General features: G+C 40.8%; 1 protein-coding gene across 19 annotated transcripts in view; it reads right to left on the reverse strand.

Annotated features, from left to right (window-relative positions):
• ankhd1 (ankyrin repeat and KH domain containing 1) overlaps positions 1 to 11,582 on the reverse strand; it is a 59,918-nt gene extending 48,336 nt beyond the window's left edge. For all 19 annotated transcript variants that reach the window (XM_084085627.1, XM_084085626.1, XM_084085625.1 and 16 more), the window contains exons 1-2: positions 11,101 to 11,582; positions 3,072 to 3,225 (exon numbers count right to left, since the gene is read on the reverse strand). In XM_084085627.1, coding sequence (XP_083941753.1) covers positions 3,072 to 3,225; positions 11,101 to 11,403 — 457 coding nt within the window. In that variant the 5' untranslated portion in view covers positions 11,404 to 11,582. The remainder of the gene's footprint in view (positions 1 to 3,071; positions 3,226 to 11,100) is intronic.
• Between the last annotated feature and the right edge of the window lie 4,952 nt (positions 11,583 to 16,534).

A 16,534-nucleotide genomic window follows, 5' to 3' on the forward strand; every position in this document is an offset into this window, starting at 1 on the left:
TTTATGGAGGAATCCCTGCAAAGGATTTTAACTCAAGCTTATAGCTTGAGTTCTACTTGAAAGCCTTTTGCAATATGACATGTTGTGTGACTGTATCTCACGTTTCGTTATCAATGTGGCTGAGCTTCTCTTGATCAATTTAGAATCTAAACTTTAGATAGATCATAATTAATAGAAGCTAAAACCAACCAGGAATCATTAGCCCACTGCCCTATCTAAACAAAATAGGTGGAACTTAGCAACTTAAGTACTGAAGAACTGATTTCCTACAGAAATAGTCGTTCCTAACCAGTTTCAACAACAATCAATCTGATTTAAATACCTAGTCATTACACTGCTAACCAACTGTGGCGCTCTAGTTAGCTAGCTACTCAATTCTACTGCCAACACAAGGCAACTACGATTAAACCTCATTAGCAGCTGGCTATGGTAATCATGATAACATGCTAGCTTTAAGAATTTAACAGTCTGATCATAGTGGGAGTGTTCTTTATTTAATCTTTAAGAGCATTGCAGATTGCAAACTTATAAATAACCCTAATGCATGATTTCTGAATCATTAAAACAGCTCACTCTGCATGAATAAGATTGAGGCCCATCGTTTTGGTTTGTTGAGTCGAGCCATCATCATAGTTTATATTATCATTTTAGTTCAGATGGCATACTTGCTCCGGGGCTCACGTCATTCACCTTTTGGCTGTCCCTGTGGAGCCATGCCTAGCCGGGAGCAAAGTTCAAACACCAGGTTTGGACAAAGTGTTTACCCATAAGCACCTACTCTAGCACTACTCCCACAATCAACAATATTTACACGTGAACTATCTTTTAGGTCTTATCTTTTAGGTCTGACAATATACGCATGTCAATTCTTGTCTTCAGAACATGACAATAATTCCAATATAGGCCTGAAAACCATTTTGACTGACAGAAACAGTATAGACACTGTCTCTGCATCACATTTGGTAACAACAGAGACTGTTATTGCTGCATCACACTTAGTAACAAGTAACAACAGAGACTGTTATTGCTGCATCACACTTAGTAACAACAGAGACTGTTATTGCTGAAGAAAATTATTGGGTTTATGCAACAGATAATAATCATCGCACAGTTTAGCCTTTGCTGTAGCATTTCTGTGAGAGATGGTTCAGTTACAGAATGCATAAAAGTAAGTCAATTGCAAAATGGTATTAATGGGGAGCTTCACCAGTATTTAACATGAATACCAACATCCTATTGTGAGTGAACATCTGAAATAAACACTGCCTAATAATGCGTTGTCTCTACAAAATCACCGGCAGCCTACATGGAAGTCATCAAAACGCATCACTTCATGTGAGCTGGAAGCCATTTGAACGCAAAAAGCTTTGGGAAAAGTTATGTCCGATTTTCACATCACAAAAGAATGATAAGGCTTCACATTAAATATCAGCAAAGTTTCCCCCTTAAGTTGGACTAAACTAACTGACATGTCATAATGTAATTGAATTGAGGAGCAGTCATGTTCTCAGGGTGAATATCTGAGGACGTTAGGCCCAATGGGCATTATTCTGTAAGACATGTTCAGAGATGATGGGTGGGGGTCCGTGGGCATGCTGACCCCACGAGAACCTTTTGAAAGATATTCGCTTTACATGCTCATTTCTAGTTAACATTTAAGACAAATGTGCATCTGCCTGAAAACAAATTCTAAAAGCCATTACCTAGTATTATCAGTAATGTCAAAAAACAAAGCGTTGAATGTTATATTGAACTGCGGAATACTATTTGACAAAGTCAGAGTCAGGCACTACTGTTGAAATTAGAGTTAGCCAACTCTGTCATCTAACCCGATCAAGAGAGGTAGAACTTAAGTTTGGTCTCCCGCGTGGGAGGCCCGGGTAGGACGTGAAACTTACGGGATTGCGGATTTAATATGTAACAGCATTCACTGTCTCCTGCGAGCTTTTAATTGGCCTAAGGGCAACCACCTACAAGTTTGCATGCGTCTTCTAGTAGACAAGGCCAGGGGAGAAACCGGAAGTGGTGTGAGATTAGCCGTTAGCCTATCAACCTGGTTTCTATGCAAGCTGTGAGTCGCAGGTGAGGTGAGGTTAATCTGCCTGGCTAGGCAGGCCAGGACACAGATTAATGTACAGATTACATAGACACAATCCAGGTCCTAATCCAAATAATTTACTCAAATCAACCTGGGAAAACTATGTTGATTTAAAGACTTGCACAACAGATTTTGTTTACCATCAGAATCCTGAGCATGGCAACAGTTATAACGTGTTGTGACTGACAAGTGTCATCTGTTCTTTGACAACGTATGCTCTAGCTGCCATATGTTGCAAAATGCTGTGAAAACTCCAAGTCACAGTTAAAGTGTATAGCGTCAAAAACACCCTTCTCCCATTTATATCATGCAATCTATTTTCTGTATATTCTCCTCTGGCTGCAACCTATAGTTATAGTTCAGGTCATCTACTGTACAAACTGAAGTCTCAATAAAGGTATAATTGCGATTGTGGAAAAAAGGGCAGAAAGACAAGACATTTCAGCTGATGGGTTCTAAGGTCTAAGTCTTGCTCAATGGTCTCAGTTAGTTAGTAGGATGGGTTCACAGATGAAATTATTGAGGCTAGGGCTGGGCGATATGGATATCACAATATATTTGACCAAATACCTCAATATAAATACTATGACGATAATATGATATTGTGACGATAATATAAAACAAATGATTATTTGTGTTTGTTTTTAAAAAATAGCAGAACCTCACGCTTACAATATTGCTGCAATGCAATTGTGAGCTTGTAGATCGGCTAGTTTAGAAAATACTGATAAAATACGGTTTAAGTGATTACAACCAGGAAAACAACACTTATGCCATATCACCATATTTATGATATCCAAAATCCCAGACGATATCTAGTCTCATATCACAATGTCGATATAATGTCGATATAATATTGCCCAGCCGTAATCGAGGGGTCAGTGAGTTGTTGAGGTGGACAGGTTATGGATGGTGTTGTCAGCAGAGGTTAGGATGATTCATACAACACAGACTAGAAAAACAAGTCATATACCTGCGGCCTCCAGCAGCGCTTCGAGACGAGCCTGCGTTTCTGGATCGACTGTCCTCAGGTCCACTCCGTCTGAGGCGCTCGACATCAGCAGCTCTGATGCCGTCTTCATGATGGGGTTGTCCAGGTCTTCCTGGTCCAGGATAAAAGACTCCACCTGCACAAGGAAGCGGCGGGGGAAGAAAGAGCAAGAAAGCAAAATCAGAACCGTTAACCGACATGCATGTTCATACCGTTTCCTAAACCACTTGAACCCCCACATTCATATTCTGGGGGGAAACATTAAGCCAAAAATAGCCGATCTACAAGCTCAGAATGCTTCGCAAGGCGACGCATTGTGAGCTTGTAGATCGGCTATTTTTGGCGGCGCAAGTACAGAGCCAACTCAGGTCCAGTTTACCAAATCTAGAGGGTTTAAGTGGCCAAGCATGGTCTCCAGTTTAAATCTCGGGCACAATAGGCTCTGTGCATTAACTGTAGTCCCGGTTCTCTAGAAGGTGGCATACTCGTTTCCTGTTCAGTTTTCCAAAGCTTTGTCTGATCAACTCGGCAGCAGGGAACGGTAAACTTATATGACAACTTCATACGCGTTTCGGGTTCAAATCTGCTGCCGAGCCAATCAAACAAAGCTATGGGAAACTGAACTGGAAACATGCACTGTATGCCATCTTCTAGAAACCCAGGACTACAGTTATGCACAGAGCCTATTAGGATTTTTTTTCTTTTTTTACTCCAGTGCTAGCCTAGTACTGTACTAGTATTGTAGTTGGCTACTTGATAGTCAACCACTGGGCAGATTCTCTGCAGACACAGAGACTGATGGGCCGTATCATATGTGACGATTGAGAAGCATAATATATTCATAGTGTTTCAAAGGGGAAATCCTGCTCAACACACCTGTAGTGTTGCATTTTAAAATCTACTTAAAGACGATAACTGATGAAGGTTGTTAGGCCCATGCACTAAAATGTTGCTTTTGTCCATATGAAAACACTATATAGTGTCCCAGAGCAATATTATGAACACAAAAAGATTACACGTGCTGCGATTTTGTGTTTGTTGTTAAAATAAGTCTTAAATAGCTCTACTGTATATTCCCATAGTGAACATCGCTATAGAGTGTTTGTTCATTAACAGGTCTCTCCCATTCTTCTCTCCATCTTTTTAGTAAACAGAAAATACATTTTCAGGTCAGGGTACCAATTTCATCCAATCAAGAGGACAGCACTTATACAGGTCAGGATACAGGATAAACAATTGAAATTGGAAGTGATTAAACAAAAATGAACAGAGAAATTTGAAACTGGAATACTATCAAATGTAAGCTAATAAATTAGTTCTCCGTTGTGATTGGATGAAATTGTCCCACTTGAAAATATATTTTCTGTTTCCTAAAGACAGACACTCTATAGCAATGACGAAAACAAAAATATCACTTACACCACCTTTAATATAGTACTATTGTTACTCTAAATAAATACAATACTAAATAAAGTACTAGTACCCGTCATGAAAATGTGTATGGGTGCACCCTACACTTAACGCAGGGTTCAATGGTGTGAAATATGAACTACCAATTAACACAAGTGTAATCAAACATGATGCGAACACATTCTCTAATCAAACATGCTGTGAACACATGCTCTATTGAGTTGGCTTAATGCACCAATTAACTGCTAATTAGATTGTTCTGTATTGACCTTAAGCACCACAATACTTGCTGCTGATGGAATGGGCTTCTGGCCTGTCACTACACTCCATTTAGAATGACTTACAGTCACTGTTTCATGTCGTTTTCACTGCTGCTTTAAGCCATTTTATGAGAATATCTGCATAAGAGTAACAAACAAATAGATGCAACATGAGTGGGCATATTGTGCAAGTTTAGAAGCTCTCAACACAGTACAAATAAACAGATTGTATCCGTTATAACTAAATATCAGCTAGTATGGTTCCGTGCTACGGAGAACGACCTTAACAGCTGTGACAGAAGGGCCTGAGTTTCAATCTGGTGTTCCTATTTTGGGCATGTAGAAAAACGTTAAAGATTTTCTAAAACTGTGAAAATAGATCTTCAATCTCAAAACATGTTGCGATGCGACCCTTTTTTTTACCTTGTCAGAGATCAGCTATCTTTGCTTTTTTTTCACTTTCCCCATGTTACACTAATTTCTTGCTGTTGCTAATTAAAAAAACTCCACGTTTTGTTGCACTTTGACTGTCTGTCATATAATAACACTGCTAAATGATCAAGCAAACACTCTCCTCAGAAGTCAGAGAAGTGGATGGTTATGAATAAGGTCAATAGGATGTTACTGAATGTTTAGTTTTAACAAAAAGAAAGCTACAAGTATAAGAGAAGTTTAGACAAATAATCACAACACACCATGGACTGCAATAATATTACTATTGTCCATTTACATGGGCTGCAAACAGAACTATTCTACTCATATTCCCGTTTACATGCTATATGTTGAGCATAGCCTGATTAATGATCGAAGACACTCCCCTTCACAGTGGCATAGTACTGTGGTTCTCAAAGTGAGGTCCAGGGACCCTCAGGGTTTCTTGAGGAGGTTCCAAATGGACCCTTACAGTCTGTAAGAGAGAAATTGAGAAAAAAAGGACCCTTCCATTTCTACACTCTGGGTTATAGGGGTCCTTGAAATGTTATGGTTTGAGAACGAACGGCATGGTAGATTCTTATAGCATCTCCCAGTGTTTGTGAACTAGATTAGGTCCTTCATTGGGTCAGCAACCTTTTTTTTTATATGAAATCCCCATCTGATGTCTGCTGCACCCATCCAAAAAATGTATGATATCCAATGTGATACGTTATTAGCTTGTAGAGCTTGTAGGGCAGATCTCTCTAGCTTTAACTTCTAAATCTTGAGCATGGTGACAGTTTCAGCCTCACCCCAGAACATGTTGGGACTGACATGTGTCATCTTTTTTTCAAACAACGTGTGCTCCCCAACTGCCATATTTTGCAAATTTCAGCAAGAACTCACAGTGAGCCAGATTAAAGTGTATACTGCACACTTAAAACACCCATCTCCCATTTACATTCATCTGGATCTTTCATCTGGATCTTTTCTTATGCCTGCTGCAAGATATCATTATATTTCCTACCCTAGTAACCCAGGAAAGATGCAATGCCATTCCATTTCTAAATGATCTGCGTATTCTGATTTTGATTCTGTTTTTGTCTGTTTGTTACAAACCTATATTATTTTAAATGTTCTACACGTTACACACATGATACACTTTTCTTATTGCTGCTCAGTAGTTGTATTACACCTTGCCTACTTGTATTATACCTTGTTATCATTTTTATATATATATGTTGGACATTAGCACAGTCTGGCAGAGCATGCCACACCAACATTTCACTGCACATAATTGTATGAGCGCGTGACAAAGAAATCTTGTTCAATCTTCAATAAACGACTAAATTTGGAATACTCTACATGTCTAATTGGATTATGCTTACTCCGACTATGACCTTACTCGGGCTAAGGCAATCAGAAAATTCCGTTTACATGGCAATTGGATTATTGCAGTCCATGTAAACACATGTGCTGCTACAGCCAGAACTCGAACCCCTGCACACATGGGAAGGGATTCAGCTGAGAGTCAGCTGCCCCATGTACAGCACCACAGGCCTGTTGGCTGTCTCATCTATTACACAGTCTTACAGATATTCCAGTCTTTCGACAATTCTCCAGGGAGTGCTGCTTTAAGCAGATGTTATGCCTTAACATCATTCTTGTTTCTGCAGTGGACACTAGATTTTCTTCCTCCATCATGGTGAACTTGTCAAATGTAAAACATTTCATTATTAAGTATTAGGCCTATTTATTACTGCACTACAGGTACTTGTACACATGACCCGAGGTGTTCAGACACACTGTGCAAGGCAGCTGACACAAAGCTTTAAGCTGACGCCATGAATCTAACGGCCCTAGATAACCTCAATATGTGTAATCAAATATATTCAAAATATGGCAGCTACACCAACATAAGTACTAGGATAGGGCAGTTTGGGGACAGCCAGATGAATACCGTTAGTTACAGTAGAGTCTTTGAATAAATACAAATATTATATTACATTTTTATGTTGACGGGTGGTCTGACTGTATGGGAATAGTGTTTTGATGCTCAGCAAGGGGTGTAAAGTATCAGCACCTGGGTGTGCAGTTGACCCATATCTAGCAGTTAAACATGGGGGAAAGTGCCACGCTGCATTGGATACAGCACTGGCTGCTTTGTGTGGCTCAACACCACTACATTCAGCCCAAGGTCAAGGCCAGAGAGGGGTTTGTGTATACCAAGCACCACACTGTCTGAAGTGTCTTGGTTCCATTCCACTATACCATTTAGTAGTCTAAGCACATAGATGTTATATACAAGGGAGGGAATGACAATATGATCATTCAGCTTAACTACAGTAAGAATAAAGGCTACCTCACAAAATTAACTGGGCCTATAAACCTTGTTCAGAAACTTTCTAAACAAAAATTATGATAATCTGGCCATCAATATTTCTATACATTCAGTTCTTATTCAGTGATATACCTTGGATAATTATGCTAAACAAAAACAAAAGGGGGGGGGGGGTAGACTAAAACTCAGCTTATTTTCCTCTATAAGCTGCAGCAGGCTTTTGGTGAGGCCTGGTCCAGTGAGCAAATGCTGGAGGGAGTCGGCAATGTGGAGGAATGTAGCTATATGACAGGAATGCAGAGCACAATGACCCATGGGGGATGTAGTCCTGCACAGGCTTTTATAAACAACAATGGAAATCACAGTCTTTACAATTAATGAACTACAGTTCCCAGACTGTATCCACAGAGCTGGGGAGGCCTAGAATGGCATCTGCTTAATCCTGCAGCTCAGATTTTAGCTACTGCCCAGAGCAGTGAGTCCTCCACCGGGGTATTATACCACAACAACACTCAGTTCCAGGCAGGGCGTCTAGGCCCATGCAGCAGAAGGCATACATTTACCATCTGATAGATCATTTTCAAACCCAGTAATAGTTTCTCCCCTCTGCTGCTAAACATCTACTTCTTCAGATAAGGGGACAGACTGTATCAACACAGGGTCGAAGCTAACTGGTTTAGCCATCTTACCATCATGTCCAACAAAACACTTCACCTCTGTTTCACAGTGTACAAGTAAGCAGGTATTCTGAAACGTATTTCAACAGGTAGTGTGCAGCAACAGATACTGCCAAACCATCACTCTGACTAGTGCAAGTGAATGTTGCATCGCCTTGTTATCGGGACAGATGAATGTGTCATTGATCGACAATAATGAATACTAAACTAGTATGGCATTGTAATGTGATTAAGACCGTGGATAGATTTGTGCCAATCTCAAATATTTACCAAGTAAACCCTCTTGCAAGTTTCAGTCCTGTGTCAGACTGTCATATGATCTGGTCAACTCAATTACATGACAATAGTCTGGGAGAGGCATCATGCCTTTAAACTTGGAGCTCGCATAACAAGGAACACAGTGAAAACATGCTTTCTTTTTTTATGATGGCATTTGCAGAGGCGGACGGGGTAACGATTTCTCTTATTGTTTAATGCCAATTTGGAAGGGGTGGCTCACTGAAGCCTTTGTCAACCAACAAGGCCTTGTTGTTGATTGTTGATTTACAGTAAACTAACTTGGATCAGCCAGGAATCATTACTGTAACGCAGACAGACAGAACCTTTTGTATTATCAATGCACCTCCTGGGCTGAGCTAACGTACAATAGACCCACAGTGTGTTCAACTCAGCTGACACACCTGTCCCTGTGTGTGAATGCTGCTCACACATGGAAAGCTGGGCCACTAATCTGCATGTACTATCGGTTGCTTGCAACTGTGACAAGGCAAAACAAGTTGACACAGATTGTGAACATTTACCCTATGTCATTAGTGCAGTGGTTCTCAAAGTGGGGTCCAATGTCTCTCTGGGTTCCTTTAGAGGTTCTAAACTGACCCTTACAAGTCTGTAACTCTTGACAGTATACAAATGGAACCAAATGGACCCGTTTGTATGCTGTCAGAGAAAAGGGAGGGGGGGTCCTTGACATTTTAAAGTTTGAGAACCACTGCATTAGTGAGTGAGGAGGGCTGAAACCGACCAACCCCATAGCCCTCTTCCACTTGTCACGCCGTGGCGATCGAACCCGCGATCAGGCGAGACAAAATAATGCATCATTATAAACGCATCGGAAAGTTAGTAATTAAGTTGAAGGGCAGTGGGAGTTAATTTACATAATTTTGAAAGGTGACGTAATTGCACCACTTCTTACTGTGTGAAATGGCAGCATTAGTTAGCAGGCCGTTTAGTAAGGTGGGTTTACAGTTTACACACATCTTCCATTTGCTGTGGCAAGCCCAGCTACTGCAAAGTTGTGGGGTGTGTGCGTGTGTGTACGCCTGTGTGTGTGTGTGTGTGTGTGTGTGTGTGTGTGTGTGTGTGTGTGTGTGTGTGTGTGTGTGTGTGTGTGTGTGTGTGTGTGTGTTGTGTGTGCACAGCACTGACGAGGCCGCCCGTCGTCGTATCCACCCCGAACTAGGCCGTGGTCCCAGCCCTACGCCGCATAAATGACACATTTCTACGCGCTAGCGTGACAAATTGCCCGTGTCTGTACAAAATAGTGTATAAATATAAGTATGAATATTTTAAATACAACGTGGGACGTTATTTGAATAAACTGCGCGGTGTTTTTACGTAATTTAATCGGCCTGGGAGGGGGGGGTGGTGGTTGCCAACTTAGCTAACAGCTAACTCGCTAGCTAGCTTTAGCCAGGACAGGAATGTAGAGGCGATTGAGAGACCAGGGATGCGTCGGTGATGTCACAACTAGGCGCCATCTAAGCGGAAGTGCTTCAGAATCATGGGGCCACTCGAATCCCCTGACGTTGTCAAATTAAGGGATATTTCACTTTCAAATAAAATAAACCTTAAATATTAAAAGAAATTACAACAATAATGGAAAATCACGGAACCCTCACGCATTAAAATGTCCTAATACGTAAGGGTCCGTGATTTTTCCATTACTTTTTTCATTTATTTTTCATATATTTGTTTTGTTTACTTTATATTAAAGAGAAATATCCCTTTAACCAATTAACTCAAGAAATAGTGGGGAAATACTTTAAAAAGTAGCCATTCTACAAGCCCACAAGGCGTACCGTTGAACATCTGCTATTGTTTAATGTTTGTTTCTTTGGCCTATAATGACATGCCCAAAAATAGAAACGCCTGGGTGGGTTAAAGTAGTTAAAAAGGCACAATTTATGTCACTTCGTCGCGTGACAATGTCGCATGACAAAAATGACGCAGGTTTCAGTTAAACAACACGTAATTTGTGCCAAAGCCACACTTGCTGCAAAAGCTTGGGGAAATATACATCTATATATAGATATACATGGATATGACGCAAGTGTTCATGTTCAGGGTCCCCCTGGAATACCAACAGGCTACACCATTGGTTCTCAAAGTGGGGTCCGGGGACCCCCAGGGGTCCTTGAGGGGGTTCCAGGGGGTCCCCAGCAAAATGTGTTAATACCACGTCACTATCCATGTAAACTCTTCATCCATATTTTATACGTTGGCTCAAAAATAGCAGATCTGCAAGCTCACAGTGTGTCACTTCGTGCCACGCTGCAAGCTTGTACATCTGCCATTTGACAATTTTAGATTTTTTTTTTAAAGTGCTTGAATAATTTTGAATAATACTGCATTGTTTAACACAACTCTTCTATTCTGGGGGTCCCTGGCACAAAACATATTCAGATGGGAGGGGTCCGCGGCCCAAATACATATCAATTTGGGGGTCCTTGGAACGAAGAAGAAGTATGAGAACCAACTGGGCTACAACACAACACATTCTGGGTGGTGTGTATAATGGGTTCGTGTGTGTGACGTCACGGCCCCATCCTTGGCGTACTCCTTCTAGAATCATGTAAGGCTATAGCTGTGGTTAGCCAGCTTAGCTAACATGCTAGCAGCTCCCCCGTTACCTCCGACACCTCGTCCTCGTCGCTGCCGGATCCCGGACCACCCGAGGAGGAGAGCACGGCCGCTGCCGCTAGTTTGAAATCCAGTCTTTCTGTGGCCGTGGCCGCGGGCCCGCCGCCGTGGGACTCGCCGCCGAACAAACGCACTTTCTTTCCGCCCACACCGATCCCAATGCTGCCCCCGAGTCCGATTCCTCCGACCCCCATCATCCCTCCTCCTACCGCCGGGGAGCGAGGAGTCACCGAGTCAATCTCGTCCTCGAAGCCGTCCGTCAGCATTGCCGTCCCGGCTACTGCATCCTGCATACTTGGGGTGTTCGCTCCACGATCACGTATATTAAACGAGCTTATCGTTGCCTTAAAGGTCCGTCCAGGTCTTGATCGCGTGATTTGGACTTCAGGGGAATCCAAGAAACTCTCCCGAAGCGAGGTTGTCGAGGAGGATCTCTTCTTTCCCCTCAGCCATTAACTTTCTAACAACCTAACCTAACACTACGCACTGTTTCTTCGGCAAGTCCCGCCTCTCAGGGGAAAATCCAGGCGTCCCTGTTGGCTCCGCTCGAAGAGTGCCCTCTTCCGATTGGTCCGTTCCTCACGCCCGTCAAGAGGAAAGACCGCAACGTAATGTTAGGTTTACCAATATCACGAGGCTGTGTAGAACGAACGTCAAGACTTGATATGGTAGAGGAGAGCAACTAAACTGGTGGCTGCCACTGCCAGTGTTGAAAAAGTACTCACATGTTTTACTTAAGTAGAAGTATCAATACTGCAATGTAGAAACACTTCGTTAAAAGTCCTGAATTAAAAATGTACTTGAGTAAAAGTACAAACATATTGGTATCAAAATGTACTTAAAGTACCCAAAGTAGAAAGTACTCATTCTGCAGAATGTCCCATTTCAAGTTTTCAAATTTAGAAAAAATATTTTGAAAATAGCAGATCTACAAGCTCATTGTGATGTGAGCATTGTAGCTTGTAGATCGGCTATTTCCAAATGATGAAAATGTATATGGGGCTGAAGTGGTTACTGTATGTTTTGTAATAATAATCAATCTACAAAGTAACTAGTAACTAAAGTTTTCAAATAATTGTAGTGGTGTAAAAGTACAATATTTGAATCGGAGATGTAGTGGAGTAGAAGTAAAAGTATTGGAAATTGGAAATACGCAAGTACAAATACCTCAAAATTGTACTTATGTACAGTACTTGTATATACTTGGTTACTTTCCACCACTGTCTTTGGGAAGTACGAATTAACTGGATAACTAATGGAAATAATTGGTCTACTCTACTGTCATCAAATTCTGCCATTGTGATTTTTAGTTCAGTGTTGATTAACTGTAAAATATGTCAATTATTTACAGCACCTTGCAAAGTACTTAGACTTAAACTTAGTGTGTGTTCCAATATATGACAAACTTGCAGTAGTCTTCCAGTCAGACATAGTTTACACTGCACGAATCAACACATGGTTCCATAATGTCCAATGACTTGCATAAACTTACGTACAGTATAAATTAAATTAAAAGGAAAGTCACTGTAGAGCTAACCTATAGCAGTGGTTCTCAAAGTGGGGTCCGGGGATCCCCAGGGGTCCTTGAGGAGGCAGCTAGGGTCCCCAGCAAAATGAGTAGCCTAAAAATAGCACCAAAATCAGTTTAAACACTCCAACCGTGTATATACAACAGATCTGCTAGCTCACAATGCAACGTCGATGTGGGCTTGTAGATCTGCTATTTTCAAAAGATCGTGAAAGAATTTGAAACATTTGGAGTATTTTTAAACATTTTAACAACACAAATGCTATGGGGGACCGTGGCACAAAATATTTACAGATATTAGGCTAAATACATACGGGGTCCTGTGACATAAAATAAGTTTGAGAATCACTGATCTATAGCCATATTTAAGGAGTCTTCCATTTTAAAAGACATACTATTTCTGGACCTCAAATGGTTTATATGTAGATACAGTAGACTGTTGCACCCTTGCTTGCTAATTTGTTGGCATGTGGTCACTAAAAGTATTTTGAACAACAATGTATATGGCACTGTTGGCACATGACCAACATGGAAGTCTGACAAGCAAGTGGCCGCAAGTAAAAAAAACAAAATAAAATGTGTTAAGGAGAAGTGGCTTACTTGAACTGAAATGAGCCCCAAATAAAATATTTTGAAATGGGACCTTATACGCCATAATTAGAACTAGATGCTATTGTTACATTTAATGGGCCACTGTGAACAGGCAAGCAATTTAAGACATTCATTTCCATAATAGTGGAGTAAAAAGTACAATATTTGTCTCTGAGATGTAGTGGAGTAGAAGTACTATTGAAACATTTTAATATTTTAGTAAGGTAAAAGTACCTCAAAATTGTACTTAAGTACAGTACTTACTTAGCCTACTTTCCCCCACTGATTTTATTTAAACTTAGGACTTCTGATGTGGACCTGCAGTGTGGTGGTGATATGGGTACTAGGGTACTACTGGTGATCAAGTGGGACCAGGGGTGGGGGTGTCACTAAATGCTTTTATTTGTCATCATATAAAAACAAATTCTTAAGCACTTAACCACAAAAATGTTGTAAGTGATTTCGAGTTTTTCAAGTTTTTTTTCCCCTCGCCTGTAATGACATCCCCAGGGTTAAAGTGGTTAAATTTCTTCTTCTACTATGCCACAAAAATGTGGAACGCTGTAAAGGAGTGTAAATCCCTACTCTCCTTCAAAACCACTCTAAAAGAGCACTTAAGTGGCTGCAATTCGAAACTGGCCCATGTAAAAAGTCAATGCCTAGCCCCCCCCCATACATATTTTGGTTTTCTAACTGTTGTTATGATGTTTTGTATAGGATTGTATATTTGTCTGTCATTATATGTTTTGATGAATTGAGTACAAAGGACCCCAATGGAAACAAGCCATAGGCTTTCTTGGGTTTAAAATCCTCTTAGCAGACCTTGTATTGAACTGTACTTTCCTGTGCTTTTTTTGTTGTTGCAAACTGCTAATTGAGTATTCAATCAATCCAGAGCAGCAGCTAAATGCCTAAAAATGCTAATATCTATTAACAGACCAACGCCTAGTGTAATTGTAAGAGCTCATCATACATTTTCCTGTCCTCTTCCTTCCTCTTGGTGGATGATTTTCACATAAGGACCACCGTAGAGTGTGCATGTGGAGAGGACTATGAGTCATTGTAAAAATCTGTCTGCTCTACTGTCCGCCCAAATAAAACATGTGTCATGCTGCTCTTGGAAAGCTAGTAGGTGCCTGTTTGGTTTCAAAACTTGCTCTTGAAGTAAATCCCCATAGAATTGTTGATGTTTCTGCAGTGGTGAAACACAGCAGCAGACATGATATAAAGGCATTGGAGATGGTGTGGAGGTATTTTTTACATTGCATTTTCAAGCACGAGCAATACAAATAGTAAATGCACACGTCATCTGATTACAAAGCTGTTTTTGCATACCAACCTAGTGACCTAGGTTATGTTCATCAGTGTTTGTGGAGGATGTTTGCTTGTTGTCTTAAGTACATGTACAGTATATATTTATTTTAACATGGTTAGGGACACCCTACCCTTATTCTAAGAATGTGGGGGTGAAGCAACCTGCTCAAGGGCACCTCAATGTCATCGAGGGAGTTTCTCTACCAAGATTTTCTTGCTGGTCTAATTCAAACTGGGTTGGCATGGTGGTTCAATGGTTGGCACTGTTGCCTCACAGCAAGAAAGGCCCTGGGTTTCCAATCTGACTGGAGTCTTTCTATGTGGCTTTTGCATGTTCTCCCCGTGTTCACTCAGGTTTCCTCCAGGTTCTCTGGGTTCGTCCCACGGCAAAATACATGGATGTTACCTCTAGGCGCTCGCATAAGAGCACGGTGGTGGAGAATGCCAATCTAATAGTTAGGGTGTGTTAAATGCTAAATAAATGAAATAATAATAGGTGTGTTTCTCAATTGGCTGAGGGTGAGAAATGGTCTCCTGTCCAGATTTTAAGTGAATTTTATGTTTTGGCAAGCTTCTCTATAACTTCGGACGTCAATACCTCAAGCAGTCGCCTAGCACGTCAATACCTCAAGCAGTCGCCTAGGACAATTGTTCTTGCTTGTTCGCTAAGTGCCCTTAAGCCCTTATGTTCCAGGGTAAGACTGTGGTTACAATGGGTATAGCTCCAGGGTGGCAGTGCCTCAGGAGGTTGTTCCCCATTTGGGAACAGGAAGATTCCTGGTTAGTTTTCCGGCTCCCCCTGGCTATGTGTCGTAGTAGCCTAGTGTCCTATAGCAAGACACTGAACCCCAACTGCTCCCTGGCACTATTCAATAGTTTGTCCACTACTCCTTATTAGGATGGTTAAATACAGAATTCCAGATATGTGCAAATGTAATGGCCAATAACAACAACAACAAAAAGTATATCTTTGTCATAATTTATTGTTCACTTAAAACCAAAACTTCACTGTCTCATTTTGTCAGACTATTATGACATTATGTTTTTCTGTTTGTATGACTTGTTATCAACTTAATCCCTATTTTATACATTTATAATTTTATACGGTAGCTGATCTACACACTCAACACATCGAATCACGTCAATCTAGGGAGAAAAATGAATATAATCAAAATAGGATGAGCCCACCGTCAGTGGTGTAAAGTAACTACGTCCATTTACTCAAGTACTGTACATAAGTACAGTTTTGAGGTACTTTTACTTTACTTGAGTATTTCAATTTTTTTGATACTTAATACTTCAAATCCTACAACTTTCAAATAGCCGAAATGTATATAGGGCTGAAGTGGTTAATGTACGTTTTGTAATAATAATCAAAATCTACAAAGTAACTAGAAATTAAAGTTTTCAAATAATTTTAGTGGAGTTAAGGTATAATATTTGCCACTGAGGTGTAGTGGAGTAGAAGTAAAAGTACTGAAAATTGGAAATACTCAAGTAAAGTAAAAAAATTGTACTCAAGTACAGTACTTCAGTAAATGTACTTAGTTACTTTACACCACTGCTGCATACTGCATAAGGTCCAGAGAAGGCCACACAGGGCCAGCAGGAGCAGCAGTGGCCAAGCCAAGGCACATGACGTCATCATTCTTGGGCGTGGACCGTTCCGTTGTGTAGACAAGGGATGCCAGGTTGGGAAAAAAAAACTCCATTTGGAGGTTTTCATTTGATTAGAGAGGGTTTACTCCCCCCCTCACCCGCACAATATCAAACGTCGTTTTATTTCAAACATAAACAAATATATGTATAAGAAATGGTTGTTCATGGCTGTGTTGGTAGAAACAGACATTAAGTGGCGTTAAAGCCCTTCGTGATTGGACTGTTGAAAGAGGAGGGTTGTAAAGCCAGATTTTGCGAGAGAAATAAGCAACCAGGTTTAGGAAAACAAGCCCAAAAGCACTTTAAACCCAGACCCATTTGAAAATAACCAC

Source organism: Gymnoscopelus microlampas (assembly GCF_963454915.1).
Source record: "Gymnoscopelus microlampas genome assembly, chromosome: 18".
NCBI lineage: Eukaryota > Metazoa > Chordata > Actinopteri > Myctophiformes > Myctophidae > Gymnoscopelus > Gymnoscopelus microlampas.